This window comes from Pholcus phalangioides, unplaced genomic scaffold, assembly GCF_987345545.1.
Source record: "Pholcus phalangioides strain wild (caught in Gottingen) unplaced genomic scaffold, Ppha-v1.0 ptg000021l_1, whole genome shotgun sequence".
NCBI classification, from domain to species: Eukaryota; Metazoa; Arthropoda; class Arachnida; order Araneae; family Pholcidae; genus Pholcus; species Pholcus phalangioides.
In genome coordinates, this window is record NW_028301614.1 from 6352861 (window position 1) to 6372124 (window position 19264).

Consider the following 19264-nt stretch of genomic DNA (forward strand, 5'->3'; position numbering starts at 1 on the left):
ATAATTACGATTTTTCTCATGGCGATAATTTCAATTTCTCTCATGGAAAATTATATTTCTTAAGTTGAAAGTATCTTATTAATATTGTTCTAATGGTATGAAGTCGTAAAACTAAAAATAAATATATATATACATAATGTTATGAAAAAAAATTATAAACCAGAATCATTTAATAAGAAATTAATTCAGTGAAACCTCGCTACAACGATACTCGATGATAAATCTTTCAACAACGATTTTTTTTTTTCAAATCTTGTTTGGAATTTCCTATAGTCTAATATTACTTCCTTTCGATATAGCGATATAATTTATTACAATGCATCCCTCTATAGAGATAGTTTTTGAAGATATTTTGAAAAACCACTGCACAAAAACAAATTTATATTTCTCACAAAATCACGTTAAAAAATTCTTAAATTTCTCACCAGGTTCTTTATTCTTCCAACGACGCATTACCATCGATATCTTGCACCATTTGATCACCGAAAGTGTTAATGAAGTTGTTCGTGATTTTGGTGATTGAAAAGCTATCTGAAATATGGTTTTATGTGCATATAATAGTGTCGTTAAATAGTTAAATATTCGTTTTCGTATTTAAGTGCAAATCATTAGCCTACTTATAAATATTGCAATTAAAATGACCATTTCGCAAATTTACTGTTTTTCTGCGTATGATCTGTTTATTATACCATTAAAAACATAATTTTTAGAGCTAATTTTTTAAGCTATATGACGCTGTCTTATCTACACAAAATAAAGTGTTCCAGACTCTGCCACGAAGCTGGGATGGAAGAAATCTCGGCAACGGGATAAGTCCAGTTTCAAAGTTCAGGCGTTCATTCATTCGTTGTCTTATCTGCAGCTTTTTCTTCTGAGAGGTTGCAATAGATATGCTGCGGTAAATGCGATAAATCGGTTATTATACATAATACCCGTTTGTTGTGTGATTTACCGATCGTCTTGGTAGGTTTGGTAAATTTCTCACTTTTACTGGTGCGTATGCATAAACCCAAGTGTCGTTGGTAAAATTGATAAACACTAAAAAAATTTACACTTTTAACGGAGATTATGCATCGTTGGTAAATCTGTTAAATATGTCAAACTTATCACCTTTCTCCGTGATTATGCATAATATCCTAGTGTAATTGATGAATTTGATAAAAATGAAAAAAAAATCCAAACGAGTCTAGTATAGGTGATGAATATCGTCAGACCCTGATATAATGATACTAAATTTTACTATCGTATCCCCGATATACAATACATATATGAATTTCATATCGTACTATACTATCATATGGTACAGTTTCTCAAATTTTTTGTTCCATCGCCCCCTTCTTCAGAAATATTTTTTTCTCATCGCCCCCAACTCAAGCGTACCCATAGGATCCTATGTTATACCCGTAGCTTCTCTCTCCCCCCTGAATAATTCCATCGCCCATTTCGAGAAACACTGATATAGTGCGATTTATCATGTTTACCAACGACGCGAAGCTTGGGTAATATGCATAATCGCCGGTAAAAGTGATAAATTTAGGAAAATTTATCAACTTACCAAAATGCTCGGTGATTATGCATATTAACCGGTTATTACCTATAATAAACGGATTTATCACATTTACTGTAATAGATATACATGAAAGATTAAATATAACTTCCATGAAAACGTATTGAATTTTTTTTATACAAATACGGATGTATAAATAGGTGCTAATACCTTATTTTTCATTCAAACATTCATCAGCACAGCATAACTAAAATGATTATCAAGGACAAAACATACAGTTTCAACTTTCGGTTCCTTGATTTTTATTTCAGATTTCCTTGATTTAGTGCGATTTTATGAATCTCTGAACACGTGAAATTTCAGTAGATCTCAGAAAATCACACAGACCGGTAATCAACTCTTTCTAGTAAAAAAATGTTTTGTGCTTATATAGTCTTATTTTGTATTGAAATGACACTTTTAGTGTCATTTGCCATAGAGGGCTAATAACATGATTTTAATGATGACATAGTTTGAATTGATTACCCTCAAAAATTTAATTTGGAAATAAAAATGCATGATATTAACGACAAAAAATTTAAAAACCAGAATCATTGAATAAGAAATGAATAAATGAACTATTTGTAAATTTTGAAGCATTCTTCTCTATCAGCTAGATAAACGCTTTTACTGTATCATTCTTTAATTCATTTGGTTGCAAGATTATTCATTTCTCATGTTTTTTCGTAATTTTGTGATTAGAAAAAAGTTATGTGAAATCTCTCTCCCATTTTATGCATATAATAGTTCTCTTTAAGTATTCCTTTTCGTATTTTAGTTGAAAATCGTTAGCCTTAATTTTAAATTTTGTATATTTGTATTTTTTGTTCTTTTTGATTCAATAATAGTGTTCCGGACTTGGCCACAAACCTTGTCTGAAAGGGATCTCGGCAACGGGATTATTTTGATAGTGGAACATTTCTACTTTTTCTAAATTTACAGTAAAATAAAAAACTTATTCCTGAAGAATACGTTTGCTTTACAAAAGTAGAAAATAGCCCAGCAGATAGCATATAGGAATAGCCAAAGAATATTTAAATACTATGTTTCTAGATCAACATTCAAGGGAATTATCTACATTTGAATTTGATAAATGTTCCGTTTCGAAAGAAAGCCACTTATTAACTTTTGATTAAAATTGGAGCTGGTCAAGTCTGAAAATTTGGAAATTTCTACGTCACCCGTTGATTCAAGAATGTTTTAACTAATCCAGGAAGGTACCCTTACTGCTCTCTTGTCATTAACATAAGAAACACGATTATTCTACAGTGAAACCTCCCATAACGGACACCTCCACTGACGGCTGCAAATTTTAATTAAATTGACGAAAAGTGGCTAACTTCACATTTTATTCCCACCACAAATATTCTAGTTTGAATACATCCTGTTGCATATATAATCCTCATCTCAAAAATTCATAAACCATTAAAAAGTGCACTTCAGAAAAAAGTGGAAACGTTCCCTTTTGAAAATAAGCTCCTGATATATCCAGTTTTGCTTCGTTTTTACTGGTATCTAAAAAGTGATAAAATATTTCTCAGCAAAGTTAAACAGTTTTTACTTGAATTTTATATCCGATTCTCCTCAATTTGATGCGATTTCATAAATCTTCAATCACGCATAATTTCAGAAGCTCTCAAAAAATGACACTGGCAAGGAATGAGTTAATTTAAAAGAAAAATATTATTGCATTTTTTAGCCGTATTTTGTACTGAAATGACACTGAAAGATGTAGTTTTTAAAATATCAAAAAAATTGAGAAAATAATTTATATAATGGTTTTTTGACAATGCATTAGCTATGTACATTTAAATATACACTGGACCGCGTAGAGAGTCAAAAAATATAATTTTTTTATATTTTCTTTGACATATAGCAAACGTATAATTAGTAGCAAAATCAACATTTTTTTTAAAAATTAAATCCTAAAATACAACCTCTTTAGTACTTAAAATTATGAAATTTTGAGGAAGGAAATTTTCACACGTGGATTATACTCCGCTACGGACTCTACGGTGATATTTGTCTCCCAGAGTAGCGAAATTCACATCTGCGGATTGTAGGCAGGAAATTACGGTAAAAAAATTTATCAGTTGTATTTATAATAATGTTACGTTTGAATAGATGTGTATAACTTCAATTATCCGAATTCATATGAACAAATCCGAACATGAAATAACCTAACTTGGGAACAAATATTTCATTTAGTCTTATCAAACAGTGGTGGGAACTTCGTCCCACTTTTTCCAGAAACATGAATGTACAAATTTCAAAAACTTAGGAAATGACGTTTACTCATGTTGCTCAATAGAAGTATTTTTACTTCTATTGAGCCTATCTTCTATTTTATCCTAAAAGGTTTTGTAAAATGTGCTTTAATAGGGGATACATATTCGCGTTTCTCACAAAATTTAGTGATTCAACGAAATAATAAACCCAAAAAGTGAAAATTTGTACATTCGTGTCTCTGACATAAATGAGGGAGGGGGTGACGACGACATATCCAATGCTTTCATCTTTATCATGGAAAAATGCTTCATACTATAAAAAGATTGCAATACTGCTTAACTACGATCGACACTCATTTTTACGAACTCGAACAACTAATTCGTAAAAGTGAAAGTTCCTAATTGGGAAAGACGTTAAAAGAAATAAAATATTGTTTGGGACTGAAGGACTAGTTCATAAAACAGAGCATCAACTGTTGATAAATAGCGTATTTTTTTTATGCAGCTTCGACTTTTTGTATAATCCTCTGATCATCATAATTACAGGTGCACCAAGTCTCAGGGACGTATTACTTCGGCACAGTGCTATAGACGGTGGTGTCCAGCCAGTCTTAGCGATGGCAAATTCTCCGAGTAAGTAGCAATTTAATCAATTCACATAATTTGTCGATTTATATGGCATTGTCAAATATTATGTAGTTTAGAAAAAAAATACACCACTTCAAAGTACTAACAGGTCACTAAAGTCGGGTTTTCCTAGGAGCAGGTTTCTACAGTGCGTGCAGCGTGAAAACTCTGATTGGTAAAAAAAACATGAATTTCAAATTTTTCACCAATCAGCGTTTTCACGCTGCACACGGCGCAGAAATTATATTCCTAGGAAAACCCGGCTTAAAAGAACCACTTCAAAAGCATTAAACAGGCGCCCAACAATATCAAGAGCTCGGCTCTGACAAAGGTTGACGACACCCCCAGTAGATGCGGCGCATCTCCTTTTTTTGAACCACTGACTTTCAATCATAATATAATCTCAAACCTATGAGGATATCTTTAATATTTGTGACGTATAATAATATAATATAAATAATTATATTTATATTATATATAAATATAATAATAATAATGCGAATAATTTTAATGTTTTTAAATTTTCAAATCTGTCCGAGGATCACATGCCCCATCATCACGAACCATAGGCAGAGAAACGCTGCTTTGAGAGGATTTCTCTTATTAAACTTAAGTATTTATGGTTTACCTGTTATAACGATTATAGGATATAGTGAATGTTTTTCACATTCCCGTGTGACTTCGTTATATCCAGGCTCAACTGTATATGTTTAATAAGCGATAAATGTTTTGCTTGATACCTTGCATTATCTGAAACATGTTGGAAAAGTCTCCTTATTATCAAAATTTGCACTTATTTTGTGCGCTAATGAACTCCATGTAATATTAAATTTTTTCATAAAATACAGTCAAACTTGGTTAATTCGAAGTCTAAAGTAACTGGGAAAAATTCGAATTACCCAATTAAAATCTACGAAGGATCTGTGAAATTACTACAAATTGCAACTTAATCATCAACATTCACATAGGATAATAATTTTTAATCATCCAAATTTTATCATCTGTTATGAAACTGTTTCCCAAATTTTAATAATTTGTAATTATAATATTTATCTTAGCAGCTACATTATTCCACTGTTCTGGAATCAGCATCACTGCAGAATTTCTTGACTGTGTTGAAGCTGTTCATTGAGTTAGGAAACTATTTCCCAAATTTTTCTTACCATTCTTATGCTGTCAAGGATTAATAAGTAATTATGTACTTTCATTAATATGTTACACAATCTGAACTTTTTCCGATACTTTTCATACTCTTAGTAATGAAAAAAAATTCAGATTTTGATTATTACACCGTGATCTATATAAGTTGAAAAGCATAATCGGTATTAAGTGGTACAGTCTCGATGAACAATGTTAAAATGAGTATTAAATTATCAAAAAAAAGTAGAGGTAAAACAGAATTTTCAAACTTTTATTACTCTTCAAAAATTTGTTGTTAAACCTTTTGCGGTCCTACGTCGAGGTGGACTCTACAAATAAATCAACGATAATTCGAACTTGTGTTATGACTTGTAAAAAATTGATGCTTCACACACACACACATTTTGTTATGACGGCCTCTTAAAGGAAGGGCTCCCCGAATTCGGCTTCTGAGTAAAACTTAGAAGCTATTCAAAATTTAAAAAAAAAAAAAACGTAACGAAAAACATTCAGAGGCTTTTTCTATTGCGGGAGTGGAAGCTACTGAGTACGAAATGTACCAATAAAGTACCGAAAGAATCTCTGGACCGCTAAGGGTTAACAGCTTGATCGAGAAAAGCAAAGCCTAGCTTCTTGTAAAACTTTTACAAACTAAATTTGCTTATACAAAATTCAGGACTTTTTCTGAACTCAATTTTTTTCCCTCCAACTTCCAAATATCCAAAAAATTCGAAAAAAGCTCGAATTGAACATGAAATTTCAACATTAAATTAGATAGAAAACTCAAGAGAAGTTCGTAACAGTTCGAATTATCTGAAATTCGAATAAACCAAGTTCTACTGTATTTCCACTCCATCTCGGAAAATGACCTTCGTGACGCTGACCAAAACATAGCAAGATTCAAACACGGCTGAATAATGTAGAATAAGAGAAAAATATCACAGAAACAATATACATTTTTTTATTGCATGTTTCAAGTTCAGAGCCAATGTTCGATGGCGAAGACGAAATAAAAAAAAAACAAACCTCAATAATATAGTCTGCTGCGGTTTCTCTTAGAGATAGAAGACAATTTTGTGGGTAATTTTCGTAGTATTCTTTTTTTTTGAATGCCACCAGCATATGCCATGCGTGAAGAATTCTAATAAACTGGCAATAGGAAGAAGAAGTTGTAAAAAAGGAATCGCGTCACCTCTGGGCAAGACAGGAGAATAAAAAATGATTCAGTTAAAATTGGAAGAGCAAAAATAAGAAAGCTATGCAAGGAAGAGAAGGTAAGAAAAAGAAAAGAAAATGAAAGCATATGGCGACGTTCATAAAACAACATACGGAAGAGCTTTCTTATCGGTATGAACCGAAATTCGAAAGAAAAAACGGTGATTTTTTTTTTTTTTTCGGCCGAAGTGATCTAAGAACAAGTTTTCTTGCGATTAGTCGCATGCAAGAAAATCCTATGATCTTGGAAATGACTTTAAGACCGTCAACATCACGTCTCGTGCCCGGTAATGAAACGTAAACATGTTGTTTGGTGTAATTTTCGTGGTGGCGTTCACGTAGCAGGGCCGTGTTAACAATATCAGTACTCAAATTAATGTTTTAAAACCCTACTAAACTGGAAATCTCTCCGCCTGTGCTGGGAATCGGAACATAAACCTCTCAATAGCTGAGTCGAGAGGATGTCTATGCAATGTCCAGCCCCGTCCAGCGCATATACGCTCTAAAGGAAGAAACTGTCTGTCCTCTGTAGCTTAATGTTAGGAAACTCGCCCGGAGTACGAGAGGTTGGTGGTTTGATTCCCCGCAGAGGCATGTGGGTTTTATTTTCGAGCTTCGTCCATCTCAGGTTGGTATCCAATCTTTGGTACTCTGTATGAACAGCGGAGCAACAGTGATATCACATTTCTCTCTATTATACAGATGACTTCATCACGCTAAAAAGTTAAATAATGTAAAGTAAATCAAAATTAAAACGTAAAATGAATCGAAATTAGAAAATGGTAAAAAAATTAAGAATAAAAACGTCAAAAATTAAAAAGTTAAAAATGCTAAAATATAAAGAAATAAAGAAAAGAAAAAAATAGTGATTTTTTTTTTTTTTTTTTTTTGAAAGAAAAGGGAAAAGGAAAAAAAATGGAGAGAAAAAAGACGGAGAACGTGATTCTTGTTGCGAGACCTAGTCAGTTTCGGTTATAACGACACTCTGGTTGTAACGCCGATGTAATTGGTGGTTTAGGCGCAGATTTCTATACAGAATAATGTTAAAGAGCCCTGCTTATAACGTCAATGGAAATGTAATGACCTCAAATATAACGACAGATTTTCGTTGAGTTTTCTTTCGTTTATACGTTTTCTCCAAGAAATTCCTAGTACTAGATCTCATGATACTTAGGTAACGTTTGTCTGTTGAGTAAACATTGAAAAAAAAATTATTACATGTTTTGATGCTCCGGCATTGACATGACTCATTTTACCCCTTCGCTCATTATTAACGGTTTTAAATGGTTTTGAATGATTTTTTTTTTTTGAAGTCAAGACCTGAGGTATACATATGTATGCTTTTTTTCTTTTTGGAGGGCAATTTGACACACAGTGAACACAAATCAATGAAAATAATTTTTTAATAGTCAGTTTTGGCTCAAGTGTGAAGAGGACGGGACACCCATTGTATTTTGTCCTTCTGGATTTTTCTTTAACTCGTGGAGATTCTATGGCGGTGCCCCGTAGACCTCTTTTTTATTTTTATTTTTTATCAGATCTACTAATTTATTTTATTGCTCTGAAACTGCCACGAAGTCCTTTGTGAAAACATACGGAGCACTTGTTGAGAACCACTAGCCTAGAGATTTTGCAATTAAACATTGTGCGAGCATGTATATGGTTAAAAGAGTGACCCAGAGAGTGTGGAACTAGTTCGGTGAGTGACCAAAAGAGTAACCAAAAAAGCGTGAAAGCATGTGACTGACTGAAAGAGTGATCTAGAGAGTGTGTAAGCATGTGACTGACTGAAAGAGTGACCTAGAGAGTGTGTAAGCATGGAAGTGACTTAAAGAACGAAGGATTCGGTGAGTGAGTGGCCAAAAGAGTGACCAAAAAATATGCAAATATGTGGCTGACCAAGAAAGTGTGTAAGCATGTGAAAGTCCAAAAGAGTGGTATATAAAATGTATGAGCATGGGAGAGACTTAAAGAGCAAAGGACTTAATCAGCGAGTGGCCAAAGGAGTGATCAATAAACTGTGCAAGCATGTGAGTAACCAAAACAGCAGCGGTTCTCAGCCTGTATTGACGCGATTTTTAGTATATAATTGCTACGGTGGAACCCCGTAGGCTTTTTTTAAAATCAAGTTTACTGATTTATTTTATTTTCTTCGTGTGGCCGCGGAGCCCCCTGGGAAGTGCACACGGAGTCCCAAGGGCTCCGCGGAGCACCGGTTGAAATCCGATGCTATAAATCATTCGACTGTATTAGGTGCATTGCAATACCTCCACGAGAGGTTAAGGTGCCAGTTGGTGGTCCAAACGATGTATTAGGTGAATTCATAAAAATTTGCCTGACGAAATCATTTAAACGCTCACATCTTATGAATTATTCACAACATATCAATGTTTCTGATGTCTGTGGGTGGACCTCGTAAACACAAATCCAATGATAACACCCTGATTTTAATACCTCTTTTGGTCTAGGCATAAGGCCCACGGCCCGCTTTTGTGACGAAATTGTTTTACTCTGTATCTCGAGGGCGCGCAATGCAAATAGAAGTCAATGATGTTGTCTGATACGCGTTTTTGAGTAAAATCCAATTGTAACGCTAATAGACGATATTGGTATCGTCTGTTTGCTATTCCAAAGACAAATGTGATACCACTTCCATTATATCGGTAACTATCAAGTGATTCAAAGCTCAAAGAACGTATTCACGTCAAAACTTGCAGCCTTATCTATAACACCGCCTACCCCAGATTTTTGCTGTTTTTTTAAGTAAAAAAATGCCCCCTTTTTTTTCAATCAAATGCTTTTAGCCTTTTTACTTGGAGCAGAAACCTCTGTGCAACCAAGTAATTGAATAAAATAAAAAACTCTAATGTAATGAAGATCGAATGCAGTTAATCGACGCAACCATGTCTAACGTAATTGATTAACGTTGAAAAAAACAAAACAAAGACATATCTGAAAGAGTTTTGAAAGTAACCTATCATTATGAGATTGAGATTCAAAGTGTGACTGATGACTTACATTGTAGAATGATCACCATTTTCCTCAATATCATTCAATCATATATCATCTAAATGAATAATTTCAAAAATGATATTAAAATCTCTTTTAGTTAAAATAAAAAAATTGGGACGTTCCACCCCGAGGAAAACAATCCAATAACTTGGAAATTTAATGGATAGGAATCGTACCTCACGATAATTTAATGAAATTTCTTGTCAGCCATTAAACCCTTTCTTTCGTCGACCATGTAGTGATTATAATCAATCACTGATCTATGTCGACATCCAACGAAAGATTCAATTTCAAAACTCGAGTTTTTTTCTCTGTTTCTTGACGCTCCTGAGAAACTCGCATAAATCTCAAAAGAGATGGAACGAGGAAACGTGTATCGACATGTCTTATCTCTATTAATTTTTCTTACGTATTATTCCTTGATCGGGTCGCAGTGGATACGCCTGGTTACGCTCCTGATGCCACCCAAGAGATGAGCAAAAAACCACTGCCAAGGTCAGTAACAGTCCACTTGGCGCAATATGCGTGCATGTGCTTGTGCGATCTACGAATATCTCGCATGTGAGTGAACGGTTTTCGAGAATCGGCATGCTAATTCCCGATATGTCGTTCACCTCTTCGCACCCATGAACTTGTCATCCAGAGAAACCGTGTCACGTTATTTTCCGTGCATGCACGCGGCGTGACAAAGTACGTATCAACGACACACGTGAGAATGTGTGTTACAATATCTCCTGTATAATTACTGTGTTAACATCACAAATGAATTTTAATGAAGCTTCTTTATACTCTTTTATGTGAATGAAGATTTGTCGTGGATTACAATGGTTTTTTTTCTTTCGCTTTCTTTTGGTGAAAAGTGTTTGTTATCCCAAAATTTGTCATTTTTAGGGTCAGTACACAAATGAAATGAGCTCAACCATTTGATCTTTTTCATTAATAATAGATAAGATTTGCATTTTTGACTATTATTTTGGAAATTACATAATTTTGACAACTGTACATTAAATTTAATTTACGTTTCGCAATTTGTGAACGACATCCTCAATCATTAACGATAAATGCTGAAAATTACGAAGTGAAATATCTTCGTTAACATTGCATTTAAAAATATGCAATTCTTTGAAAATGACTTCTCAGAGCCGCATTTACATTTCACTATTTGGAAGTTTTAGCACAAAAGGTCTAAATAAAAAGTTTGTTTTTTGTATTTTTTATGTACATAACCCCTTGGGAAATTTAAGATATTTGAGAAACCACACGTCATTCGAAAACATTTTGTAACTAAAAGTATGTTTCTGAAGTCAAACGGTTGAAGAGATATCCTCTGTATAAACAATTTAATTCAGCCTGTATATGGTTTAACCGGAAGCTTAACGCAGTCGCCTATAAAGAGCTCGCTATTAGTGAAAGTCTAGTTTTAACGAGCAAATTAATGCATTTTGTTTGGTACAATGCTAACTATTTGGCAATTATGTTCCTTTTAGCGAGCAGATTTTTTACAGTAATTCGGATCAAATGAGCAATTTGAAAGAGAAACTTGAAAAAATAAGAGAGTGAGTTCTTTTTTGCATCTCTCATAATATGGCGATAATGCACTTGACGAGAAATAAATGTAATGTCAATCAAAAAAATTCAAAAAAGGCCTATCATTCCATGTATGCTGTTAGTGTGAAGGAACAGTAACACTTCGTCTAAAAGAGAGGGATGAGAATGGGAAATAAAAGATAAACAGACCAATCAGAATTTTAAGAAATGGCTAATATTTTGCCCCTTAAGGTATCCGACTACGTTCGAAAGCACTTTTCTATAAAATGGTTGTGGAGTGAACTTTAATGACATTTTTTGATAGAAAGTGTCTCAAATGGTGAAAACAATTATAAATTTTGGACTTCCTGTGCCATTTTCTGGGAAAAAGTCATTTTTATGTCAAATTTAAAGCAAAATTCATGTGATTTTCCTAACGCGATGCAAAACGTTCAATGAATGGGATGTTTTATTTTCACAGTGCATTCAGATATCAATGGTTCAGGTTATGAACCAAAACTTAAGGGATTGCATGATATCTCATAAGCTGCACTCGAATCTGTTAATGTATGTGTCGATTTTTTGAAATTCCACTCTACATATCGTCTATAAAACACTGTAATTAGACAAAAATATGTGTTAGACCTTAGATTTTGGTTTATCACCTCAACAATATATAGCAAAATATTATATTGAAATTTCGTATTGATACAATAATTAGATTTTTAGAAATCATGTTTGAAACTCAAGTAAAATGTCAAAAATATCATTCTTCGTAAAACACGTTTAAAGTTTTTATTCCCGAATTACTTGTATGAAAAAACACAACACTAAATGTGAACATAACTAGAATTATGAACGCCATACAAATTAAACAAGGAAATGAGCTCAACCAAATGAGCTCTATCGTTTGTGCTTTGGAATTACAAAAGATAGAGCTTTCGTAAAAAATAAAAATCGATATTTTCTTCGAAAATGACGTTTTCAACGTAGTCGGATACCTTAACTTTTAATGCAAACTCGATGTGTTTGAGTGCTAGGATCATAGCGGTATTTCACCTTTCTGGTGTGTTGTGTTCTTTACTTTTTGGGCAAGAAATACTCAAAAGCAAACTTTCAGTTATCAGAGATGAAATAGAAATTGTAGAGCTGCTGGAAAAAGTTGAAAAAATATTTTATACGTCTATTATTCATACAGTGTTATACAGGGTAATTAAGTTTCCTTAGCAGCGAACCACCGGAGAACCAGAGGCATATTTAGCCATATTTTCCCAGAGGCATATTTCCAATAGAAAAAGTATCCAAATAACGTGCAGATACGTCATTCATAGTGTGTGCGTGTAGCTGCATTGTGAATTGCGGTGAGTTTCCGTTTATTTAACACTCCTCCAATTAATTAATAATAATCGTTGTTGTAAACTTGCCTTGGTAAATTTCAGAAAGTTGAAAAACTTTCTCCTAATAAAAGATCCCCTACGTCAGACTTTTAATGATGGTGACAATCTAGCGACGTTAACTTTACAGTGATAAACTACGTACTTCAAAATTCCCATATTATGCTGTAAAACATATTATGCTTAAGTAAAGGTTTTTCATGTCTAACTACGGAATATTTCCAGCAATTATTTGAGCTTTACTAACAAAAAAAACACACACACACGCATACACAAATGTATTTTTCTTTAGTGAAAGCCCGTTTTCAAAACATACCTTTCATTGTGTATTTTATGACTGCAAAAATAAACATGGCTTTTCTCTACCGTAAAAGAAAATTTTCATCCGCTTTCTCCTCCACACTTTCCATCAGAGCGGCCATCTTTCTTTTCATCTTTTTCGCTCAATGTTGTTGTTCTGTGCTATGCTTCAAAATTTTTCTTTACGTGACTTATGTAAATTAGGCAGATGCTTCACTGAACAGTTTGCTTCGCCATGGATACACCACATCACACAATAGAAAGTAATCCCATTGCTCGGAGGCGAAAAAAAAAAAATTGCACGGCGGTATGGGTTCAGGTATTTAGGTTGAAACGTGCTCGGTCCATATGCAACAACACGGCATTTCGTCGATGAAATATGGAATAACAGAAACCAAACAAGAAATAAATCAATAAATAGGAGATGAAATCGGATTAACTCACGGGAAAAATAAATGGAGAAAAGAGAAAAAGAAACATTACTGGTAGATTTTTATTTTTGGGAATACACACACACACTCTAGTAACTCAGTGAAAACCGATGACATGAATAAAATCCTCTTAAATACCGAAGTGATGTACCTCGAAATAAAAATCACATCTATTCTTATATAAAAAGAGAAAACCAATTTTTTTTAGGCTTGCAGCGTTAAAAGTAATAAGGAATACAATAAGGAAAAAACTTCTCCAATAAATAAATCATAGCCTTGAACTTGAATATGGTTTTATTATGGTAATACCCGAGGAGATCCATCGATGCATTTGATTTTGGTCATGATGTTACTAAATAGGTGAAGGATTAAACAAAGATGGTACAAAATGAAATTCTTTACTTGTTATGAGATTTATGAAATATTTATACCTTCAGGGAATTGTTTTTGATGTGGATTCTGATTCCTATGCTGATCATAGTGTCATAATTTGCACAGATAAAAAGGCAAAATAAGTCTTATCAAATTTTCAAGAGATAATCTATGAAGTTGGAAAGTGGTGTCTTTTCAAAGTCGCGGTCGGGACCAATTGAATGCTAGAAAAAATGTGTTCATGTGGGCAACTAGAAAAATTAAGCTTCCCACAAATGCATTTATAAACGTACAAGGAAATGTTATTCACACATTCATCTGATACACTGACACTACTTCACCATACACCAACTCTCGTAATATTTCTACACTGCAATTTACTGCCATTAATGAGATAGGTTGAAAATGAAGGCGCTGTCTATCGGGGATCCCCTCAAACTCGTTTGGGGAAAATATATTTTATATAATTTCATCTTATAAAATAAATACCACGGTATAATTTTCGGTAAACGGCTGTCGTTCGCCCATCATTGTTCCGAAGTTATTGCAAAAGCCAAACAAGACAGACTGGCCCTTGGAAAAATGTGCAGGCGTAATACGGCCCTTTTTATCAACAACAAACTCATTTTTTATAATTTGATCATACGTCCTACATTACTTTACGAAGCTCCTGCCTGGATGCATGCTAGAAATCCTAATATTATTGCTCTTGAAAGTTTCCAAAATGTAACGCTCCGATGTTTTACCAAGGCACCCTGGTTCATCAGAAATAAGCATATACACACAGAGATACCAACGTTGAGACAATCATGGATTATGTCAAAAGGCTCTCTAGAAACTGCTATGATTCTCTTCTCCACTCTGAATATAAACATCATCGTGAAATCTCCAATTATAATAGCACTGACACTTTTAGACTTAAAAAGCCTAAAAATTTTATCGAGATGTCCAGACGTTCCGGGACTTTGACGTCTACTTGTATATATGGCTAATTCTCTGCATTCTGGTACTGCCAAAATTGATACATTGCCTATTGTCATTTTAAAAACTTCAAGACTACACATATTATACTACCTGAAGTAAAATATTGCTCATATTATTCAGCACTGTATTTACAAGCAGGTACATAGCAAATAGGGGTTATGGCATTTTACTGACGAATCGCTGATCCTAGAGGTATACCTCTAGTTAGAAAAGGTTTCCAAATAACGTGTAGTACTCAGATATGTTATTCATGCATTCAAGGATTGTACACTTATTAAATTAAAAATTTTATACAGTCCCCGTGTGCTCCCAAACCCACCCATGCTATGCACCCTGTATATTCTTTATCATATTCACATAGCATTAATCTCATCAGTATTATCATGTTAGCATTCTGTAGCATCTTACTCATCATAATGTAACTTTATCATAATTTATTCATATTGCATCATATTATCACATATAATTGGTTAGCATTAATTATTTATCATCAATGTATCCATGTTATCCATGATATCCAATGTTATCCATTCATTAGTTCCTGTGGAGGTGGCTGGTAACTCCCGGGTAGAAAATGTATTTTTAGCCACATTTCTTTTCTGAAATTTTCTCCATCTTAGAGATGGCGCGAGGTGACTTAAATTGTTATTATCCCCATTCTTTTCCCTACCAACCATGGCTGTGATGTACTGCTGCATTTAATTAGTAGAGCAATGATGGAGAGGATATGCGCTGTTATAGTCTCATCTACGGCACCCGGTATACATATGAATGTTCAAAGTTTCCGAGTTCTTTTCTAGCTTGTTGCTATGAAGCTATGCAATGTATATAGATATAGATAAATGTTGTATTTCTTTCAGGGTGCCTATATAACGGGCAACCTGTGGACAATGGATACAGGGTACCCAATTCGGAGCCTTGCTTGAATTGCACGTGCTCGGATGGTGTCCTGCAGTGCTTCTTGGAGACCTGCCAAAGCCTTGTGTTGCCTTCTGAAGAGTGTCACGTCGCTAGGGAAGAAGGTGCTTGCTGTCCGACTGTGCGCTGTAAAAGTGAGTTAAAAAAATTAAAAGTGCATGACACTAGATCAAATATCCATACATCCTCGGTCGATTTTGTTGCACGAGGTTTTGACATGCTTGAAACATCATAAATGACATGCATTTTATAGAACCTACACGTGAAATGGTCTTTTTGAAATTGAGCTTTGTTCTCAGAAAGCTGTGCCCACCAAGTTCTATCTAGTTCAGGCATCTTCAACTTGTTGCTCCTGAGCACCATGGTGCTTCCTGAAGCACCTAGAGTTCTCGATGCTCATGTTCAATTTCGTGCTCGCGAGCACTTTATCAACGTTCTTATTAAACATCTTGTACAAATTACATTCAACGACTGAAATCATCCTGATTTCATGCATTTGTACGTGAAACTTACAGTATGAGGGGTACAGGCAGAGCTCACAACTAGAAAAACGTTGAAGACCTCTGTTCTAGTTCTTTGATTCTTCAGGGATCCTTCACCTAGAACCCATTTTCTTGTGGTGAGAAGCAAAAGTGATAAGCAAAAAGTGAATAATCCCTGATTAAGTGTAATCTCTTCGATCTATCAAGCCATTTTTACACGGTACTGAACATTTCACTATTCAGATCACCTACTAATTCTGGATATGCAACCTACAGCGTAATCAAAACATGCTTGGGATAGCTAGTGACAGCTATATCAAGGTATCAAATTCTAAATATATATAATACATTTTTACTCTTCAGAATGTCCATAAGTCCCATTATAAATTCATTCCAGAAAGTTCATCGTACCATGAAAAATTCGTTCCAGGTCCATAAGATACTCGTATCATGAGGAATTTGTTCCAGAAAGTTAACTCCTGTTATGATAACTCGAATCCAAATCGAACTATTCCATAAAGTCCCCACTTGAAATTACAGCTAACAGCGCACTGAAACATGCACAGAAGGCTTGAATGCTCCGACCATATCTACTACCATAATCCGATATTTCACTGTTGGCGTTTGACTGTAGCGCATTGATCAAAACAGCTTTGAGTGTCTACATAACCTGGCCCAGTATAGGAGGCCAATGTTCCTTCATTCTTCTCGAGTTTCATTGTAATTTTATTTTCGAATGTATAATCATATTCATAACTTCATGTATGAATGTATATCAATTTCATAACTTCTTACTCAGATATTTGTTTTTACAAAATGTCAAAGCAAGGAACGGAATGATGGTCATAAATTTGAACGTGCAACATGTCTTTTATAGTGAATTCTGTTAAGACAGAATAATACCGAAGAAAAAAAAGAAACCGAAAACTTCAATGGTAAGAGCTTCGACATGGTTTAGGGCTTCCTAACCACGCGATAACCGATCAATCTTCTAACGGTTACGGTTCGTCGCTTTTAGAAATTATATAATCGAATTCCTCGTCCTCTACCTTCCTTGCAATATCTATACATGTTGCTGAAGTTTGGCAATATTATGGAAAAGAAAAGACAGCACAAGAAGAAACAACCATTCTCGTCTCAAAACATAAAGTATATATTCAGGAAACTTTTTTTTTTGTTTTCCGGGTTATTGTGAAGAAAGTTGAAAAATCTTTCAAATTTTTCAAGATCTCAGACACCATAGGGTGGAAAAAAACATGAGAGAGAGACTGTTGGCCCCTTGGGTGTCTAGGATTCACGACATCGCAAAAGGCCAATAATCTTTTGGTCTTTTACTTCATGGTGTCTGAACACTTGAAACTTTTGAAATTCATGATATTTTTCTGCGCATATGAATAAAGTATGTGATATCGTATTTACATACTGTGTTCGTTTGTACGTATACATTTACCCGTCGTCTCTGGCAAAGCGTTCTTCAACTGCGGACGAGTGAAAGTAGTTGAACATTTTCGCGGAGCGGCAGAAATCAAAGAAATAATTTGTGGACCGGTAAAAAATAAATAAATAAATACAAGAAAAAGTAAATACAATATATGGAAGTAATTTTTGAACTTAATAAATAGGAGAAAACATAAGTAGTCGAAGTAATTTGCGGACCTGTGGAAAAATAGCAAAAATATATAAAAATAAAAAATATAAATGGAATTTATTTGCGAACCAGCAAAAAAATAAGTAAATATTAAGTAAAAACATAATTTTAACTTATTTTAAAAACTAATTTTAACTTATTTTAAGAACTAATTTTAACTTATTTTAAAAACTACTTTTAACTTATTTTAAAAACTAATTTTAACTTATTTTAAAAACTAATTTTAACTTATTTTAAAAACTAATTTTAACTTATTTTAAAAACTAATTTTAACTTATTTTAAAAACTAATTTTAACTTATTTTAAAAACTAATTTTAACTTATTTTAAAAACTAATTTTAACTTATTTTAAAAACTAATTTTAACTTATTTTAAAAACTAATTTTAACTTATTTTAAAAACGTTTATACAAAGAGCCGAATGCGTCGACCAGTCGACGAATAAAAATTTTATTTGTCTTAAAAGCGTGTCAATTTTTGTATAAATTAAAACCAAGCAAAGTTCTAATTTTTGTGATAATATTTTAAAAACAACTAATTGCACGCGATGTATGCAATGCGCATAAATTCACGGCAGCTAAGTTCTTGGTGCAACAACCCCTGCTACGGCAGCTGTTTGTTGCAACGCCGATGCGTTGGCATGAATAGAGTTCGGAATTCTCTCAAAACCATAGGTTCTGGTCTAATTGAAAAGTCTTTGCAAAAACAAACACGCAAGGGAAGCACGAGAAACAAGCTCAAATAATACAGGGAAGATTGGCCTTTTTGAAAAAATTGCAGTCGAACAGTATAGTTTCTTATAGACGAAGTGGGGATTTTATATGAAAATATCGATTCGGGAATCGAGATGATCGTAATGCGAGTTGATTTTCTGGAACGAATTCTTCAAAATCACGAGCAACGTTTTAGAACAAATTTTTCATAGCACGTTGAACGTTCTGGAATGAAGTCTGTTTTATACGAGCAACTTTGTTCAGTGAATTTTTCATGATTGGAGACACTTTCTGGAAGAATTACTCCATAATAACAGGAAGATTATGGAACGAGTTTTGCATGACGCAAATAACTTACTGGAATGAATCCTTGACGATTCGAATAAATTTCTGGAACGAATTCATAACACGAGTAAATTTCTGGAATGTATTCATGACACGAATAAATTTCTGGAACGAATTCATAACACGAGTAAATTTCTGGAACGAATTGAGAGTAAATTTCTGGAACGAATTGAGAGTAAATTTCTGGAACGAATTGAGAGTAAATTTCTGGAACGAATTCAGAGTAAATTTCTGGAATGAATTCATAACACGAGTAAATTTCTGGAATGAATTCATAACACGAGTAAATTTCTGGAATGAATTCATGATATAAATAAATTTCTGGAACGAATTCATAACACGAGTAAATTTCTGGAACGAATTCATAACACGAGTAAATTTCT

The 19264-nt window shown here is 33.7% G+C and overlaps 1 protein-coding gene across 1 annotated transcript in view; it reads left to right on the forward strand.

Moving 5' to 3' along the window:
- The window catches only part of LOC149070541 (uncharacterized), a 46760-nt gene that overhangs the window by 633 nt on the left and 26863 nt on the right, over nucleotides 1-19264 (forward strand). The window contains exons 2-3 of the mRNA XM_089249097.1: nucleotides 4321-4407; nucleotides 15637-15828. Coding sequence (XP_089105223.1) covers nucleotides 4321-4407; nucleotides 15637-15828 — 279 coding nt within the window. The remainder of the gene's footprint in view (nucleotides 1-4320; nucleotides 4408-15636; nucleotides 15829-19264) is intronic.